Source organism: Drosophila bipectinata, chromosome 3L (genome assembly GCF_030179905.1).
Source record: "Drosophila bipectinata strain 14024-0381.07 chromosome 3L, DbipHiC1v2, whole genome shotgun sequence".
NCBI classification, from domain to species: domain Eukaryota; kingdom Metazoa; phylum Arthropoda; class Insecta; order Diptera; family Drosophilidae; genus Drosophila; species Drosophila bipectinata.
The window spans coordinates 19,122,853-19,142,016 of NC_091738.1; the positions used below are offsets into that span (position 1 = coordinate 19,122,853).

Below are 19,164 nucleotides of genomic sequence, written 5' to 3' on the forward strand. Positions count from 1 at the left end.
TGGGCGGAGACCCCAAGATGTCTGTAAAATATGCCTCTTGGCAACAGACAGTTGGACAAATTGAAATGGTTTAGATTACAGTTGACTTTTATAAGCGGATTCTGGGCGTGACACAGTGGCAGTTATTGGTAAGAATGACTTTTTAGTCATTTCTGGTAAATTGAGGAAACTTTTTGCAAATTTTCTGAGTGGGGGTCTTCAAATTGGGAAACCCTGAATATGGTTTAAATTACCCACAAATTTCGGCAGATTCGTAGATCGTATATCAATTCTCGGAAAGGATACAAATTTTTTTTTTTTTTTTTTTTAATTTTTTTGTTTAGCAGCCACAAAAAGGCTCTCTGCAAAGGCTGTATCTTTCACAAAAAGCTTGAGCGGAATACCCTGAATGATGTATAGATCCATTCTCCATAAAATTTCATCAAAACATAAGAGCGTAATTTTTTTTCGATCCTATGTTACATTTTATGGAGGGTCCCCTTTGAAAATCCCCAAAAAAAGCATGGAGGCAATACATGGTTCTCGAAATCTAAGAACATCATTTTTTTTTAATTGTTTGTCAAAATTTCTGGAGGGTCCCCCTTGATATACCACAAAAATGCATGGAGCTACTATATGGCTACAGTGATGGTATTAGAATATGTATATGTATCAGAATTAACATCCGATTCTTGAGCGGAATACCTTAACGATTCGTAAATCGATTCTCAATGCTTTATATGGCTTTTTGTTAAGTTTTCTATATGGTCCTTTTGGAAAATCCACAAAAATTCATGAAGCCACCAATCTTTGGCAAAATCATTGGATTCTTCAGAGGAATGCCTTAAACAATTGGTAAACGGATTTTTTAAGAAATATTCATCACAATCTTAAACAAAGTTTTTGTTTTGATTTTTTATAAAATCTTTTGTTAGAGCCCTTGGAAAATGGGGAATTTCTGAATATGGTAGATGTATGTATATGGCCCACAATGATGTCTATGTTTTTGAACTTTAATTACGATCCTTGAGGTACATACCTTGAAATTTGTACAAAAATAATTATATTCAAAAGAAAGTGTTTTTTTAAAAATGGAAGACACAAATTTTAAATGTATTTCAGACTTTACATGGAAACTTAACAGAAACTAGTTACAATAAAGGCTATTTCGAGTTTTCAGACAAAATTACATCGACAGAATTGTCTTTTTGATAATTTCAATGCTCTCCCGCATTTGGGATTCATTGATAACGAGGGGCGGGGCGAATCGGATGATATCTCCATGGGTCGGCTTGGCCAGGAGACCGTTTTCCTTAAGCTTCAGGCACACCTTCCAAGCATCGTATTCTGGAAAGGAAATATATGTTTTATAAAAAATGTATAATCAAAGAAAATTAAAAAAAAAACTCACTCTCATTGATGACAATGGCGTTGAGCAGACCCTTTCCACGGACCACAGACACCACATCCTTGGGAAGTGTGGAGAGCTCGCTGCGCAGCAGTTTACCCATCTTGAAGGCATTCTCGGCCAGTTTCTCCTCCTGCAGGACCTCCAGAGCAGCCATGGCAACCCGGCAGCCCAGGGGATTGCCTCCGTAAGTGGAACCGTGCTCTCCAGGCTTGATGCACAGCATCACAGGATCATTGCAGAGCACAGCGGATACCGGGTACAAGCCACCGGATAGGGCCTTGCCCAGGATCAGGATATCAGGCTGAACCTCCTCATAATTGACAGCTAAAAGCTTTCCAGTCCTGGCCAATCCAGTCTGCACTTCATCGGCGATCCACAGGACATTGTTTTTGGTGCACAGCTCACGGACCTTTTTAAGGTAGCCATCGGAGGGCACCACCACACCAGCTTCGCCTTGAATGGGTTCCACCATGAAGGCACACACATTCGGATCCTTGAGAGCTTCCTCCAAGGCGGTGATATTGTCGTACTCGATCAGCTCGAATCCTGGCATGAAAGGACCGAATCCTTCGTAGCTGCTGGGATCATTCGACGCAGATACGGCGGACAGGGTGCGTCCCCAGAAGTTGTTGCGGGCAAAGATGATCTTGGCCTGGTTGGCAGGTATCTTCTTCTGGAGATAGCCCCACTTGCGGGCCAACTTGCAGGCCGTCTCGCCGCCCTCGACTCCCGTGTTCATGGGCAGTACTTTGTCGAAGCCAAAGAGCTTAGTCACGTATTCCTCATATTCGCCAAGGACATCCGAATAGAAGGCACTACAAAGTAGAGTTAAAATTATAATATAAAAAGTTTATAAATATATATTTTAAAAATATTTTAGATAAGGCTAAAAATAATCTGAAGAAGTTCATTGCTTTCCATACCATATCATCAACAAATGATGTTCCAAATTTAGAAATCCAAAAAAGAAAAAATAAAACGTGTCACCAATCGCCGATTTCTTATCAATGACTCTATCGCCCCATTCAACCTGACAATCTGGCCCTGGCAACCCAATGGAAACCAAATAAAACCGGCCATCAGTTCGCATCTCAAGTGGAGCAGAATAATTCAATAAATTTTCTTTCTGACCAATGAAAAATAGCACAGAAAAGTGCGAAATTTTATATATACCTATTATTTGAGACACTGATAAGATATCATTTTGTTCATGGGGGGTTATCAGTGTCGTTAAAAATAAAGCAACTTGAGAAGTAAACAAAAGCAGAATGTTTTTAAAATATTTTTTTTAGATTTTGAAATAATTACATTTTTTAAAACCTTAATTTTTATTAATCCGGAAATTGGGGTTTAGGCCATTAATCTTGTCCAGACATATTAAAATATTAATAGCATACTGTGCTATCTCTAGAGGTTTGTTTTTAATGTAAACTTTTTATAGACCAAAAAATATAGTCATTCGATGAGTTTAAACTTTCAGTTGACAACAGAAAAAAATTACGAATTAATCTTGCACTTGAAATTGTGTAAACAATTATTGTCCCAAAAAATAAGGCTATAAATTAGGGTGAACTGGTGGAAGTGGTAATTTTAATTAGAATTACGTATACGACATGTGTGCTGGAAGTTAGGTAATATGATTAAATTTTAGACAATATATGACTATTTTTAAAATGTAATATCTTTTTTATATTATTATAAATACAAGTTCACCCTAACGAACCTATAGTATATCAGTGCACTGATAAAGCTCTATGAAATAGATAAGCTTTTAAGGGGGCACGTCTTTTGTTTTTATTAAAAAATCCCTTATTCCATTATGTTTTACTTACCGGGATGTCAAGGCCAGCTTGGAGGCCTGTTCCGTAAGGGCCTTGACGATTTTCGGGTGGCAGTGGCCCTGGTTGACCGCCGAATAGGCACTCAGATAGTCGAAGTAGCGCTTACCCTCGACATCCCACACGAAGACACCCTCGCCCTTGGAAAGTGCCACCGGCAGGGGATGGTAGTTGTGGGCTCCGTATTTATTTTCACGGGCAAACACCGCCTCGGAAAGGGATCCGGCGGCAGGAGCAGCCGATTCCTGGGAGACCGCCTTCTGGGCCAAATAGCCGATGCGGGTGGCAATGCCGCGTGTGGAAAGCTTGGAGAACATGATTAAATAATATCACTGGGGGTTATGGACACTTGTTCTCGCGGATCAGTGGCGATGATTACTGAAAGTCCACTGGGCTGTAGCGGCAGCTATTTATACATTCTTCCGGAGAGAGGGGATGGGTATTATGGAGAGACTGATAGAGAGTGTTTCGGGGTCTCTCCCTCCATATGCTCTATATACACCCCGATTTCCATATTTATTTCATTCCTCTTATATTACATTAAACTTTTAAAGCAAGAGTTATCAAAATGTAAATGTAAATTCGATATTGTGTGAACTTGATCTATAAGCATTGTTGTTTTTTTTTATGATTTAATGGAGAAATTGTAATCAGCAAAAAAATTTCCATTGCTCAATTGATTAAGCTTAAAGAAGCTTGGGGACGAAAAAATATAAATTACACTTAAAAGCTTCCTTTGTAGAAAAATTAAATTTTGGTTTCATATGATATCATAAGATTATGTATCAGGAAAAAAATACACTATATAAATAAAACAACGTTTGTTTAGTATTTTCATATATTTATTGGATTTTTCATAAATAATTTACGGGACTTAAGAATTTACAACTAATTTCTGGCTTAGATTTGATAATTCCTTTGTCATTAATCGTATATTGTTTGTTTCGCGATCAATTAAACATTTAACAATTATAGCACGTTCGGGGAAATTACAATTACAAACATACTGATATTATTAATTATTAAGTACACATAAATGTATATGACATTTTCGAGAAGGCAACCAAAAATTGCACTAAATTATTGTATAATTAAAACCGATTCCATTTTAAATGAGAAATATTGAATAAATATACTTGTTTTTAGTTTTGTCCGATTTTTACAGTGTCGGAAAATAGGGAGAGGGAGGTGGAGGGGAACTTTGGTGGGCGGGAGCTGAACCGAAAGAGTGTTGCCTACTTTGGGGCTGATTCGCTCAATTAAACATCATCATTATCATCGCGATTCATTAGCTACCTCAAATACAATATTTTATTAATTAATTTTAATAAATTCACGCTTTGATTGCAATCATTCATGTTCACTCCATGGCTTGGGGCACACTTTGTTGTGGCGACTGGGCGGGCGACAGGCTGCGGGGCGTGGCCGTGGCAGTTACCGCCTCGCCACTTCCGGCCACCGCCCTCTGCTGGCTCTGGGCCTGGCTAAGTAGCTCCTTGTTCAGGCGATAGCTGCTCATGACATTGGCACAGCTCTGGTGGAAGTAAAAGTTACGACCGCGCAGGAAGGCATCCGTATTGAGATCCTTTATGCCTGTCTTGAGAAATGAAACAAACAAGAATTCCAAGCTATAGAAATGATATACTCTATAAGGGTTTAGGATGTAGTTTTTTGTGCATTAACTAACATTAGAAATAACAAGATAGAATAGAGAGACAGTTAGGGGATTCGAGGGCTTTAATGGGAGATCGTGCTTGACTTTAAGTGAAACTGAAGCAAACTGAGAAATTACCTTACAAATGAAACACTTGTTTTCATCGTCCGGTTTTAAATCCGAACTAATCCCCACCTTTGTGTCCAATTGCGTTAATCCTGGCACGCCCATTGACGACAACTGCGACAGGCTATTCTCCATGCTCTCCGCATATTTGGATGACGGATTGTTGTTGTTATTGCTACTATTGTTGTTGTTGTTATTATTGTGGGATACATCCATGGGTCCAGGTTCCGTACTGCTCACCTGCGGCTCAGATCTGGGTCGCTCCTCCACAGGTGAAATGTTTTCCAGGGATCTGAAATGATGTACAATTTTAAGAAGAAGTCTTAATAGTAAGTGGTTAAGATATTTAAAAATATCTTTTAATCATAAAAAATATTAAAATATATATTTTACCTGCTACTGCCCACATTCTGCTCCTCCTGCCTTCGCTGAACTTTGCTGTAATTGATTTTGCTCGACACCTTGACGGTGTCGTCGTCGTCAACAATCACGTCCTCATCGCTGTCATTCTGACACGATGCCGTGTCCATCATTAGCTCCTTGTTGTTGTTGCCACTGCCACCACCGGTGGTGTTGTTGTTGTTGCTGTTATTGGTGCTACTGCTACTGTTGTTGTCGTTAACGCCCCCGCCGCAGGAATCGGCGTTGTAATAGTGATGTGTGGTAGATGACAGCTCGCTGACGGTTTTCACTGGAGGGGATGACACGGTGGACAATAATTTCCATATTACACTCAAAAAAATCGAAAAACCTTAGATTGCGACTTGAGACTCACCACTGATATGTGCCTGAGGTGGGGCATTAGCCTCGCCCGGCCAACTGCTACTGCTGGCCGTTGTTACATTGGTGCTCACATCCTGCTCGTCGGCATGGGCATCCTTCTGGTTGATCACACAGGCCGTTCGGTATAGAATCCCGTCCAGCTTTCCTGGCTGGGCATTGCTGTTGTGCATGCTGGAGGGCGGAAGGATAGAGCCTGAGCCTACAGACCCTGCACCGGTTAGTTCCGAACCCGAATCGGGTACATCATCGTTGCAGCTCTCGACATCCACTGTTTCGATCTCTTCCTGGGATTTGGCATCGTCCTTAAAGATAGGAAAATATTTTGTTTAGGGTTTAAAATGTTAAATCCTCATGAAGGGTTATCTTCCTTATAAGATAAGAGTTTCTATAGCTCATAAAATTATATAAAATGTTATTAAAATTCATTAAACAAGTGCCACTTCCTTAGAATAATTTTTAAATATTCTTTTTTAAGACCTACCTCTGGTGGCATCTTCCCCGTTTCCAGTGCATACTTCCTCTTACAAATCGGACAACTACTGCAGTATAGACTCTCCATCATGTACATCTCCCCGTACTTGCGCTTTCGAACTTTGAGTCTCAGGCGGTTCTGGCGATTGTTTCTTATTCTCTGGAAAGTCTGAAAAAATAATACAAATTATAAAAAACTTAAATAAATAAGAAATAAGAAATTATTAGAATATTTACCTCCCAGCGGTTGTGACTCGTGCGGATGGCGTTCTCCTGGGCCGGACACGGTGGGGCAAACATGTAGGTGGCCTGAAGATTGGCCCGCTCGAAGCCCGCACTCAGCTTGTAGAGCCTGTCCAGCTCGGTGAGGAAGTGCGTGTGCCACTCCTCGGCGCTCAGCTTCAGCCCGCAGACCGGACACAGATCCGGGATGGCTCCACCGGCGGCGGCGGCCTGCAGTCCACTGACCAGGCTCAGGCCCCCGGGCACTGCCCGCAGCCCCGCCATGCTCAGGCTGGCCAAGGCCGCGTGATGGGCGGCGTGGTGGTGCGACAACGGATGCGGGTGGGCCATGTGATGGTGGGTCGTCACCGCCGTGGAGACAGGGGGCGGTGCTCCCACATGGTGGCCGTGGTGCGGATGGGCATGCGGATGGGCCAGGGGATGCGGGTGCGAGTGGGGATTGTGAGGGTGGTGCGAGTGCGCGTGGGAGTGCGGGGAGGCGGCGGCCAGGTGGCTGGCCATCGAAACGGCCACGCTACTGGCCGCCGTGCTGATGGCCGGATTGCTGGTCGAGCAGGAGGAGGACGAGGAGCTGGATGCCGACGAGGAGGTGGCCAGTGCCTGGTGGCTCTTCCCCGCGCTGTGCAGATCTGTGAGGAAAAAACGACAAGGTGCTAAATTTTAGTCAAGCCGCAATCATCAATCAAGTGCCGAGGCAATAAAAATTCAACAACACCGTGCTTTGATTTTACACTGAGAAAAAATCTCTTAAAATTAGAAGAAGGTGGGGATTGAATACTTAGATTAAAGCAACGATTTCTCCCAGTGCACCACCCCCGATTTCGCTTCTACCATAAATTTTCGAGGCATTTTCTAATTGCCTCTCCGCACTTTTAAACGCGACAGAGGAAAAAAATTAATTGGAGCTCGTAATTTTGTGAAGGGAATCTGAATCTGAATCCGAACCTGAATTTGTGTGGCAACGACACACAACTCTGTTGCAGGATTTTCCGTGTCAGACACACGTCCCCACAGGCGCCACAGTAAAAAAAATAAGCCACCGGCAACCACAATAAATACAAACTGTTTGCAACAAATCCCGCCAAACAAAATCTGTCTCACCCGCCGTCCTTTCTGCACGTGACTGCCTGGCGGTAATTAAAATAATATTACAATAAATATATGTATGGCCATGTGGTCTCTTGGCCAGGCCAACTAGCATTGTTGGATTGCCGGCCAAATGGTTTTATTTATATTCCTCTAAATTATTGCAGAACAACAAAATATGTCGGGTTAACCGCGTACATCAGAAACACTCGAATGACTTTGGTGGCTTCATAGTTATATTTATGGAGAGGCATATCAGAGTCGTGACTTTGGTTTAAATTAGCTCTGCAGTTTGGTGGGGGTTTGTTCCAGTTTTCAGTTTCGCCTTTCACGAATCGAAAAAAATTTACTAAATTTTATGATTTTTGCAAGTTATTTTGTTTAAAGGATGTCCTCTGATTTCCCATTCAATCAGATTTTAGCAAAAAACCTTCCCTGCTTGAAACACGGCCTCGAAACCACTTTCCCACCCCAAAAAACGGGGCGTTCCAAATATCGTTATATGAAATATGACTCTGGCTTGTGTCGTGTATTTTCGGCCATTAATATTACCAAAATTAATATGAAAATTCCAAGTGTGCATTCAATACAATACATCATCGCTGGAACACAAACCATCCCAGGGAAATAATAATAATAATAACTCTCGTCATAACAATGGCAAACAATGCAATCAAAGCGATTTGCAACACTTGCGCATCCTTGGAGCGAGCAAATCGTAAAATAAACCGATAGTCGGAAAAAAATCCTTCCAAAAAACCGACAATAAATGAGCAAACATTATGGTGGCACGAGGGGTGACTTATAATTGCCTCCAGAAGAGCTTGCCACAATGTCGTGGATGAGTAATTAGCCAGGAGTGGCGGACGTCTTCCTGGCGAAAGGATATGCCGTCGGTTTGACTTTGTAGTCAAGTGGTTGGGGTGGATGTTACATTTCAATAAGCCTCCTCGACTCGAGAATCCTTGTGCCATTTAAAACACTTTGCCAGCAAACACACACCCAGGCACACACAGCTTGTTTCTTAACCCTTTGGTGCTTTTGAATTCGTTGGCATGCCCTTTTGACTTTTGCCGCATGTCGCACCGGAAGGTAAGGGGGTTAAAATGGAAAATAGAGCACTTTGTTCTATTTATCTTTAGTTAGTTTAACACATTGATAGATGGCCGCTTGTGCAGCAGATTCAGCTAATTAAAAGTGTATTATTTATCGAAATTAATTTATGGGTCTCAGGTCTATCTACGACTACTACTCGTATAATCCAAAAGTCAAACACCAATCCACATGTTGGCGTCGGGAGGTGGTGGGTTGTTTGAGCAAAAAACTGGTTTTCCGGCTTAAGTACAAATGTAAATAATGGTTGAAGTTAAATAAAGAGTTGGCTAGAGAGGCAGAGGCTTTTGAAATGGGGGGTTTAATTTAGTTTGGTATTTATTTGAAATAATAAAAATTAATTTAAAAATATTTCTAAATTTTGGGGGGTAATTCTATGAGTATCGAGGAGGAGAGCCCTTCATATTATGTAGTATATTAGTTATTTAATATTAACAACATTTATAAAGATTCAAGAACGGAAATTATAAATAATAAAATAAAATATTTTATTTTAAGGGTTTCTTAAGTACACACCATGAGAAGCCTTTGAGATACATAAGAAGGAGGAAACCCCTTTATTTTATTTAGAATTATTTTTATTTTAATTATCTTAGTTATAATAATAAAAATGTATTACCAAATTATTATTGAATTTTGTTCACCACCACTTAACTGCTTCCTATGAGAATCGAGGAGGAGGGCGCTCTTTTTTATTTATTTATTTTTTTGAAAATCATTGTTTTCCAAACCTAAATTAAATTTCCTGTTAGTTTACCCCTTTTAGAGGACGCCCCTGTGTTCTCATCCTACATATCAATTATTCACTCCAACCTTTGGTATTTGTTTCGTTCATTTGCATTCATATTTATCATTTTCATATGCTGCCTTCCGGTTCCAGTTTTCGTCCTAAGGCGCTTAACTCGAACAGCTTTGTCGGACCAATTAGCAACGCATTTGCAGCCAAATTGGTTTAGCCTATATTTCGGCAAATTCCGGGGTAAACAATTTAAAGTCATTTGCGATGATAAGCCACCCCAGGTGAATTCCTACATAAGAATTAAAGCACAAATATCCAAACTCTGGAAAACTAATAAAAAACAAAGTGAATTGAAGTGACTAGAAGTTGGGGAAGATGGGTCCTGTCGCTGTCCTTACGCCTGCCAGTCAAAGTTAACCTACTGAAGCGTTAAAATTGCTCAGAAAAAATACCTAAAATTGAAACAAATACGCAAAAGCGATTTTTATCTGGAAAACAGGGAATTGGGAAGCTCAAACTTTCAACTCCCTTTTTTTTTGGTCGGGGTCGGGGTTATCGCAAACATGCAAATTTTTTTTATGTAAATTTGCAAAATAAATAAATGTGCTGCAACCCTACTTACGTCTCAAATCCCTGGGATCCTGAGAATTATTGCTGCGCGGACTTTCACCCTTTTCAACGGCATCGTAATCCTGTGATCCCTCCATGGATTCATGGGATGTGCATGTGGGACTGGCCGAATCCGTGCGAAATGATTCGCTGCCGTTGAACAGATTCTGCCGGATAGAAATCGAAATCCCAATATGACAAGTGTCAATCTTCCGGCGATTATCAGCTCATCGCTTCCGCATCGCGTTGGATACAATGGCAGTTTGCAGCCGCAGGACAAAGCTCACCTGGTCCAAGGATATGCCGATGTACTTGGGCGGCGAGAAGGCCGACGGCAGTGAGAAGTTCGACAGCACCGACGGCTTCCCCAGCGGCGACCGGTCGCTGGCAAAGTAGCTGGCCGGACCCGCTCCCGCAGCCGCCGCCGCCGCAGCTGCTCCGTTCGCCACCAGCATCCCGTGGTTGATCAGCAGGTGCTGGTTGAAGTAGTTGCCGACTAGTGACATGTTGTGAAGATCTTTGGCGTCAGGTAACTGCAAAGTTTAAAGTAGAGTTTAAGTTGATTTGTTTAAATATTTAATACTATTAAATATTATACTAATATAACTATTTTTAAAAAACGTTTTCCGAAGAAGCCCATTGTAAATCTTAAATAATAACACACTAAGACCCTAATTCCGTATGGTTTATAATCTTTTTATACCCGGTTCTCGTAGAGTAGCATCGGGAAACCTGGCTATAGCCGTCCGTTCTTTTAAAATTCTGTATTTTTGTAATAAATGGATCACTTTGCTATAAAAAGAACTAAGAATTGGATCTATAAAGTTTTTATTTCGAAACTAAAAAATGTCCTTTGATATATTTCAACGTTTTTCCACAAGTACTCATAGACTTTGTATCCAAAATAAACTAACATAACTGATATAAAAACTTGTCATAAAATTATATTAAATGTTTAAATGCATGTATCAAATAATATGCATATGGATATAAAATATGTGGATGTGAAACACGTAGAAATATATTTGTAAAAATATAAAAATATATGGATATGAAAATTAAACCTATATAAAATACACATGAAAAGTATGCTATACTTATTTTCGCAGGGGAGTTTCCGCTCGTAATCTATTCAGAACACTGAAACCCAATTTCCATATTCTCAGTAAACATAATTGCCATTTTCCGACACGTAACCAAAGTCAACAAATTTAGAAGCCAAGTGAGCATTAAATTTAAGCGTTAAATTACACGAATTTCTTGAGCCAAAGCAACCAAAACCCACAACAAATTACAAGTTAGCTACATGACTTGGCGTTAAAATTAGCCAATTATAAAAGGTAAGGGAAAAGATTTCCAGATAGGTAACATATGGTAAGGCAAGAGCTGGCTCATATGTGTAGAGGAAAATTATGGCGCAAGTCTAATCCAATTCCCGGGTGTATAAATTGTAGACGCCCCGAAGTGTGCCAAAATATTACACATCGATTACGGAAGTCGGCTCTACTCATGCAAAATTATGCACAAAAATGTTTAATTTACGACAAATAAATGTTAAATTGAGAGATTTTCGAATTACGATATCGGGTGTGCCATAAACAGTGTTATTTCGAAGGAAAAGCTGGGGGATAGCTCACTTCCAATGGGGTGTAAAATAACGAGAAAAACGCTTTCTCACTTTCTCCGACCCTCAGACCCTCCGACCTTTGAAAATGATATGGGTTGAAAAGGAGTGGGATGTCATGTTTCGAGGGGGTGGTACATATAAGGGGAGTTGGCCAAAGATAACCCAGAGAACAAATTGAGGGGCTGATGAGTGTTAAGCGGCGGTTGGGACACAGACAAGATACAACTTAAGCAGCGACATGTGTGACAAGTATTAACCCTCACCCACACCCATTACTTTCCAAAAAAAGTAGCATCCAGTGGGTGGGAAAGTTTGTTGGATGAAAAAATTTACATACAAATTTGTCTGCCAGGGAAATTTTTTTGGCAACAAGAGAGTTAGATAAATATTTTTGCTCATTTTATGGGTAATCCCATTTTAAATCGAATTTATTTGTAACTGAGAGGGAAGTATTCTTTCTAATTCAAGTCATTAATTTATGGTAGTAAATAAGGCCATTGGTGACTATCTCTTTAATCTCTATTAACCATTAATTTAACTACAAAATCCCATCCTTGACTTTAGGTTAATCCTTCTCCGGGTCCTTGTTAATTGTCCCCAAAAATCTGGCTAAAGGCCAAACCCAAATCAAAACCCATAAATTAGGGCTTATCAAGAGAAATTAGCACCTCGATTTGGGAGCGAGTTGTTGAAGCATATGTTGCCATATCAGCTCCGAGCAATCATCATCCATCCCGTCATCCCCGTGCTCATTAGGTTTGAAATGTGGGAAGTCAGTTCGGGCGTGGGCGTATTGCAACCGCATGAGTTGCACTTTGTCTAAGTCTGCACTTGGGTCGACAGCTGTTGGGGGTCCTCGGATGGATGGATTATTCCAATCCCCAACAGAAGTGGTCAACCACTCAGGGGAAGAGAATATCACAGCGTATATTTAATATTTAAAAATGCAAATATCAGAGAAAGATTTACAACTTTTTATTTAACTAAACCTTTATAATATTGTGTTTTTTTCCTCTGTGCAGAAGAAGGTTAAGCTTCAGGGGAGCAGGTGCTCTGGTACCACCCCCTAGAAAGTTGGGGTGTTCCTCCTCCATCCGCTTCCTTGTTTGCTTTTCTATTAGAGTCGAGCGGGTGATTTGTTATCCCAAATTGTAACATTCCTTATCCGCTGAAAGGGGGTTGACTGGGCCCAGATTTGCATAAATTCGTTCTGTTTGCTCTTAACACTTGAATTATTGGTGTTTCGACTCCAACCCCTCCGGTTACGACTCCGGCTACTTATTGTTTTCCTTGCAACACTCAGCTGCACTTGCAGCAGCGTCCAACCTTTGAAATATCCAACCAACAGCAACAACAATAACAGCTTAATTACAACAACACGATAACGAGTGGCAAATAGCAATTGTCTACATACAATTGCCAATTTCGCTCAACTTAGCCATAAAACACTGGCTGAGAGAGCGACATCATCCCGCAGACAGAGCCAAAGCAAAGCAAACAACTTGGCCTCCTCGACACACCACAAATAAATCTCAATTTGTGGCACTAACACGGAGTAAACGAGCCTGAAATTGAACTGAATTGAACTGCAGCTCTGCGGCTGAAGAGGTCCGAGATGTTGGTAATTCTGAAAACGTTTACCAATTGCCAATTTTCTCAAACTAAATGTTTATGGCGAGTCCCAGCCTGTTTGGTTGATTTGCTCTGTTTTCTTTTTTAAGAGATATAGGGGGAGATAGAGATATATAAACCTTGTGTTATCTTTTTTAGGGTTTTTAATATATAAAGGATGAGTTAATTTTTTTTATGGTTTTAATTTGTAATAAATATATATTTTAGTCATAACTCACAACAAAAGATTTTGGAAAACATGTTTGCAATAAAACCAAAATTTGCGTTAAATTCTTATTAAAAATCTTATAACTACCATTTTAGATTGTTTAAGTTTCTATTTTCTATACTAGTCTTGCATCATTTTCATGATATCTTGTAGCTGGCATTCTTGAAGCCAACTATCACTGACCATTTGGCCATTATACTCCCTACGACTACCACTTGTTTTACGCTCCGATGCCTTCGCATTTTTGCTGCCTGGGCCCTAGCTGCTTTCTTGATAAATTGGTATAAATTAAATTAAGCTCAGTCACACACTAACACACACTGCTACACACTCACAACTCACTAGCACATACTTTGTGGCAATAAGTGGCAGAAAAAAAGAATTATTTTTCATATGTTGTCCCGCCTCAGTCTCATAATTTTTCTCACCCCAACTATGGCTCTGCCATTTTTTCTTCTTGTTTGTTCAGGGGTCAGCCTGTTTACCTTTTGTTGTTACTGGAGCTGCGTTGTGGTTACAAAATTGTAACAGCCACTGCTTCTGACCCACCCAGACAGGTTGGTGGTTAAACGGCCCGGCCAGAGCGAGAAGAAGTGCCACGAGGACCCGGGCCACATTAAACCATTTGACATTGCATTTAATATGCTTGCTTGGCTTGTTTTTATTAATTTTTATTGTTTGGGTTATGCTTGGTTATAAATGGTTAGCATAAATAATGGTGGATATACGGGTGGGTTTTCGGTAGTCTAGTTTGTTAGGTAGTTTGGCAGAAAAGGTGGTAAGTAGTGGAAAGAATACTGGTTCGGTAAGAAGGTATAAGATACCTCTAAAGTACCTCTCAGAGATGTACGTCTCAAAAGCTTTAAACTCTATAAGTACCAGGTATAGCTTAGAGTTATATATATCAAAGTTAAGCTGTTAATAAATGAAACAACCCCCTTAAACTTTTCACTAAAAATAAATACAAAGAGCTGGAAAATCCTTCACCCTTCAATAATCATCATCCCGAAGCTCCTCACCTTTACTCCTAAAAAAAAACACCATTCCCATCTAAAAACTGAGGACATATTGTTGTCATGTTTAACATATCTTAACGCTACTCAATGCTATGCAGGGTCTGAGATATAATTTCAATTCCGAGTCCAAATCCGGCTCCAGATCACATAACCAGTTTCCCCGGGAGCCGCAGACGATTGTTCGAACATCATCAGCGCTCGAGTTCTTCATCATTTGTAGAAATCAGCGTCAAGATCATTGCTCATGTTTACAATGATGACAGCCCCCAGAATCGGAATAGTTGGAGGAGCCGCCAAGCCGCCAACCCGCCAAGTTGCCAAGTTTCAAAGTTTCCAAGCTGGCCAGTGGCAAGCAAATGAAATGGAGGCCTCTCTGTGAGCCCCGAGAGGGGCCGGCAGTTAGCAGCAGCGACTACTGCCGCCGGTTTCCATCAGGTCCGAGTTGAAGCTCGGAATTGAAGCTATCATAAATCTGTTCGTCGCAAAAATCTACACACAATGGGGCGTTTGCAAACGCATTCGTTGATCGGAATGCGACGACGAACTCTCTGAATCTGCCTCTTGACTGACTGCCGATTGCAAATGCCAACGTGACACGATCTATTAGTATCCCGGATATATAGAAAAATATCTTATGTAAACCTATCCACAGTTTCCGTTGGTACTGCTTGAAAAATATTAGTTAAAGATACCTTATGAGATGAAAGTTACACAGGTTATTTTAAAATATTAAAAATATATAGTTGTAAACTATGAAAACGTATATTTCTTTCCCTCTCAAGATACATCCACTGTGCTTTCTCTGTACTTTCTCCATCGTCTGTTTATGGATCGTTAATAGACTTAATACTTTCCGATCACGTTGTCATCTCTAGTCGCATCCTCAAACTCCAAATTCACTTGGAAGTCCGAGTTGGATTTTGTTGTTTTACAATGCAGCATTGTTTTGGTTGCTTTGGGCCTGAAACTCCGAGTTTCGCCTTCGCTTCTGAATCGAGTTCGGATGCTTCTGGCCAAGATCGGTGTGCTGATTTATGGCATCTTTCGGCATTTCGGCTACCGGCCCCCTGGCTTTATGATTTGTCATAAACATGTCCCCGCCGTTTAGTTCAGTTCGGTTCGATATCGGTGATCCCCAAATCAGACGTTCCTCGCGGATATTTGATATTGGCGATTCAGAGCTTTCTTCGGTTTTGGAGATTCTACTTACTCTCGCTGGAAACGGTCGTTGTCCACGTAGAGCCTCATGCAAACCGGAAGCCGCTTCCGAGAGAACAACAAGCGCTTGAGATGGCAAATGGCTGCTGCCAAATGCGTTGCTTTCCATCTGCTTTTCTTTGTTTTGGTTTTGGCTTAATCTAATTTGGCACTAGGGGGCACACATAACCTCACTTTCGCTTGTGTTTCAATATTGGCACTGATTTGTCACAATTCTCAATATCATGAATTAATTGTTGGGATTTATTGGGAAAAACGCGTCGGTGAATCGGTAGCTCGGATCAGCTGGCTCGCTCGTACTCTTTTCCGCTCGCCCACTATGTATATCACTCATACGCTCATACGCCTGACGTAAAGCACCCGCACGTACGCGCTGTAGAAGTCCAACTGAAAATCCAATTCGAAAACCGTCGAAACCAGTTGCCGTTAGCCTGCCGTGTGCTTCCTCTTCTCCTGCCTCGCTACTGCGCAGTCGACGCCAGCAGCAGCCCTCGTGATTGGCCAGCGCATACAACCGGTTTGGATGCACTACATCCGTCCCGTTTCCACTCACCCAACCCGTATGAGTTATATGGGTGGTGTGCGAGTGTGTGGGGGCATCTTTACATTATGTTCACCTCTTTGGCAGCCAGTTTGTTTTTCCTGCTGGTGCTGGTGCTGCATTATTATTCCAAAATGGTTGCATGTTTGTCTGTTGGCCATTGTACGCCTGTTTGTCTGCCAGCACCTGGGACTGGTACTTCCCCGATTCCCGGTCTTCGGTCCCAGGTCCACTCCCCTTGTTTTTCCACTACCCCCACCATCAACTGCTGACATTTTGTGTAAATAAACCGTATGAGAAACATTTTTACTTTTGGCCATGCCGTTTTGTTGTTGTTGGTTTTTTAGCCTTGTTTGTTGGACACTGTCCTGGACAAAAGTATCTTGGAAGTAGTCTCTTTCTTTTTTGCTGCATCTGTTGGGTTTTTGCTCGCCAGGCACTTAATATAGCACATTACTGTGGTATTTATTGCCCGAGAAGTGGCAAAAAATATTTAAAAACTTAAATTATGGATAAAAATTGCAATTGGGTAGGAAATTTATAGGCCAATTGAGGGGGAATTTATTTTAGCCAAGGTATACGTATTGTTTTTGTTTGAAATAAATGTTTATGAAACATTTAACATGTGTCCTTTAAGCTGAAAAGTAGGCTTCATAAATCGTAAATCTTTTTCTTATTGTCTGTAAAAAATTTCAAATCTTTGATAAACAAAATAAAATATATACTATACACTTAAATAAGTTTATGATGAAAGAATATGTTTATATAATATTATATCTTATATCTAATATATAAGAATTTGTTTGTGTCTTTAAGATCTTTTCTTTCTTTACTAGTAAGATCTTTCTTTATAAGTAAAATAGTAAGATCTTATCAATTATCTTCAAACTTAAAGGAGTTTTTTATCAAATAACTAAGAAAATCCGTCTTATAATCATAATACAATTTTAAATCCTTAAAACATTATGATTTAAGTTATAGACTATTTTCTGTGTCTCTATGATGTCTTTTTTCTTCAAACATCTAAAAGCTTTAAGATTTTTCTTTTTTTTTTATATCTGAGGAAATCTTTTCAATTATTTTTATTAATATTTTAATATATTTTTGTTCCACAGTAGACTAGCCAACAAACTGTCTACAAAGTGAAATAGTTGTGTCGCACAATATTACTACTTGCAACCACTGCAATTACAACAATAATCTGAACAACAAACGGACATGGGGCAACAAACAACAACCACTGTGTACAGTGGACAGTATAAAAAGCTTAACCCATCTGTGCGCAACTTATTATTTCCCTGCCACTCCCCCCTCCTGCTGTCCTTGTTGTGATTTCCAATCTGCTGAGGACTAACTAAATAAAGTATTTTCCTTGCAATTTACTTGGATGGTTTTGGCCAGGGCAGTTGGGAGCTGGGGGGGGGGGAAAGGTTTCTTGTAAAAAATGCACAAACCTTTCTGACATGTTTATGGGGCCCTGTCTGTCAAATCGAGGCAGTTGACACCACTGACTCCCCTACACTCCTCTCCTTTAATTGGTGGCTAGTAAATTTTCTTTTTACCATCTTTGGGCCTGACGATCTTCGCCGGGAAGATTTCTTCTAATTTTTTGCTCATTAAATTTACATTTTAGGAATTCCTGTGCGAGCACAAGAGTTTACACTTTATAATTTCCAGCAGCCTGCTTTTGGTTTATTACCAATTTCAGGCGGTGGGTAGGAGGGAGGGGTTATAAATGCACTGAAAATAATATATATTTTTGTTTCAGTGGATAAGGTTTTCTTTAAGTTCTATTGACTTGAAATATAGTTATTGTATATGGTTAAAAGACGTAAATATTCAGTGAACTGATACGTAAATATAGACTATTAGGAATATAAATTTAATAAATATTTTGCCCTATTATCTATATAATTTTGAATAAAATATTAATGTAACAAATAATCAAATTTATCAAATAATATCGTGTATAATACGTTTAAAATTTTTTGATAGTCTTGGTATTAAGCAAAACAAAAGAAATCTAATGGATGTAGTCCCATGATATATTTTTTAAGATTCAGAATATTTTTCTTAATATTTTTTCTCTGTATGGGGTGTGGTATCCATGCCGCTAAAAAGCGAAAAAAGGAGGAGTACATTGGGAGGAGTATGGGGGTCGGAGTATCAGAGTGAGAGGGAGACTGCATTGAAGCAAGATAGCTAGTCGGGAAGTTGAAGAGACCGAAGCGCATGCGCCGACGTTGGCGGTAGCCTACATTATGTGTCTATTTCTTGTACATAGAGTGGAGCTCCTCTGTTCGCCGAACCCCGCATCACCCCACCCACCTAAGAGAGGTAACTAAGTCTGCTTCGACTGGTTCCCCAGTTTCCCAGTCGAACTGGCGACTAGTGACTGGAGGAACTGGCTGGCGAACTGCTGGTGGAAACCGTAGGGCGAGTGCCATGTACAGGACTTGTACTGCATTTCGGGCTGGCAGTAGATTTTTCATTTTATTTATGTGCTTCCTTCACTCTGCTGATTGCCTTTACTTATTTCCCCCACTCCCCCACTGCCTTTTGGAGGTCCTACTGCCACTCCCACCTACCAGTCTTGCCAGACTCCAACCTCCAACCGACTCTTATTCTTTTCTTTTGTCAGTTTGTCAGCTTCTCGACTACAAAATTAAATACTTGTCTCTGGTCCGATTTTGTCATTTTTTTCGCCCTCTTCGTTATCTGCTGGGCGTGTGGGTGCGGCTCTATATATAACCGGATTGTCGTCCGTCTTGGCCACCTCCTCCATCTCCGTTCAGCGGGTATGTACTTTGCACAACTTGGCCTGACAACTAATTTATGTAGTGGCCGAGAGCAGCTGCTACAACTTTAGC

The 19,164-nt window shown here is 40.5% G+C and overlaps 2 protein-coding genes across 5 annotated transcripts; both read right to left on the reverse strand.

Moving 5' to 3' along the window:
• Positions 1-1,067: 1,067 nt before the first annotated feature.
• Oat (Ornithine aminotransferase precursor) lies at positions 1,068-3,599 on the reverse strand. The gene is made up of 3 exons (XM_017252002.3): positions 3,223-3,599; positions 1,391-2,205; positions 1,068-1,326 (listed from the first exon to the last, which is right to left on the reverse strand). Exons 1-3 carry the CDS (start codon positions 3,543-3,545, stop codon positions 1,166-1,168), a joined length of 1,299 nt encoding a protein of 432 aa, XP_017107491.2. The 5' UTR covers positions 3,546-3,599; the 3' UTR covers positions 1,068-1,165.
• Positions 3,600-4,096: 497 nt separating this feature from the next.
• Positions 4,097-16,127, reverse strand: tey (teyrha-meyrha). 4 transcript variants are annotated; one of them, XM_017252338.3, is made up of 9 exons: positions 15,746-16,127; positions 10,340-10,585; positions 10,066-10,219; positions 6,500-7,134; positions 6,273-6,431; positions 5,784-6,093; positions 5,402-5,699; positions 5,021-5,300; positions 4,097-4,825 (listed from the first exon to the last, which is right to left on the reverse strand). In XM_017252338.3, exons 1-9 carry the CDS (start codon positions 15,860-15,862, stop codon positions 4,589-4,591), a joined length of 2,436 nt encoding a protein of 811 aa, XP_017107827.2. In that variant the 5' UTR covers positions 15,863-16,127; the 3' UTR covers positions 4,097-4,588. The 4 variants fall into 4 exon arrangements, with proteins under 4 accessions (XP_017107827.2, XP_017107828.2, XP_070136525.1 ...); XM_017252339.3 differs by having other exon boundaries at positions 4,098-4,825; positions 5,078-5,300; XM_070280424.1 differs by having other exon boundaries at positions 4,744-4,821; positions 5,078-5,300.
• Between the last annotated feature and the right edge of the window lie 3,037 nt (positions 16,128-19,164).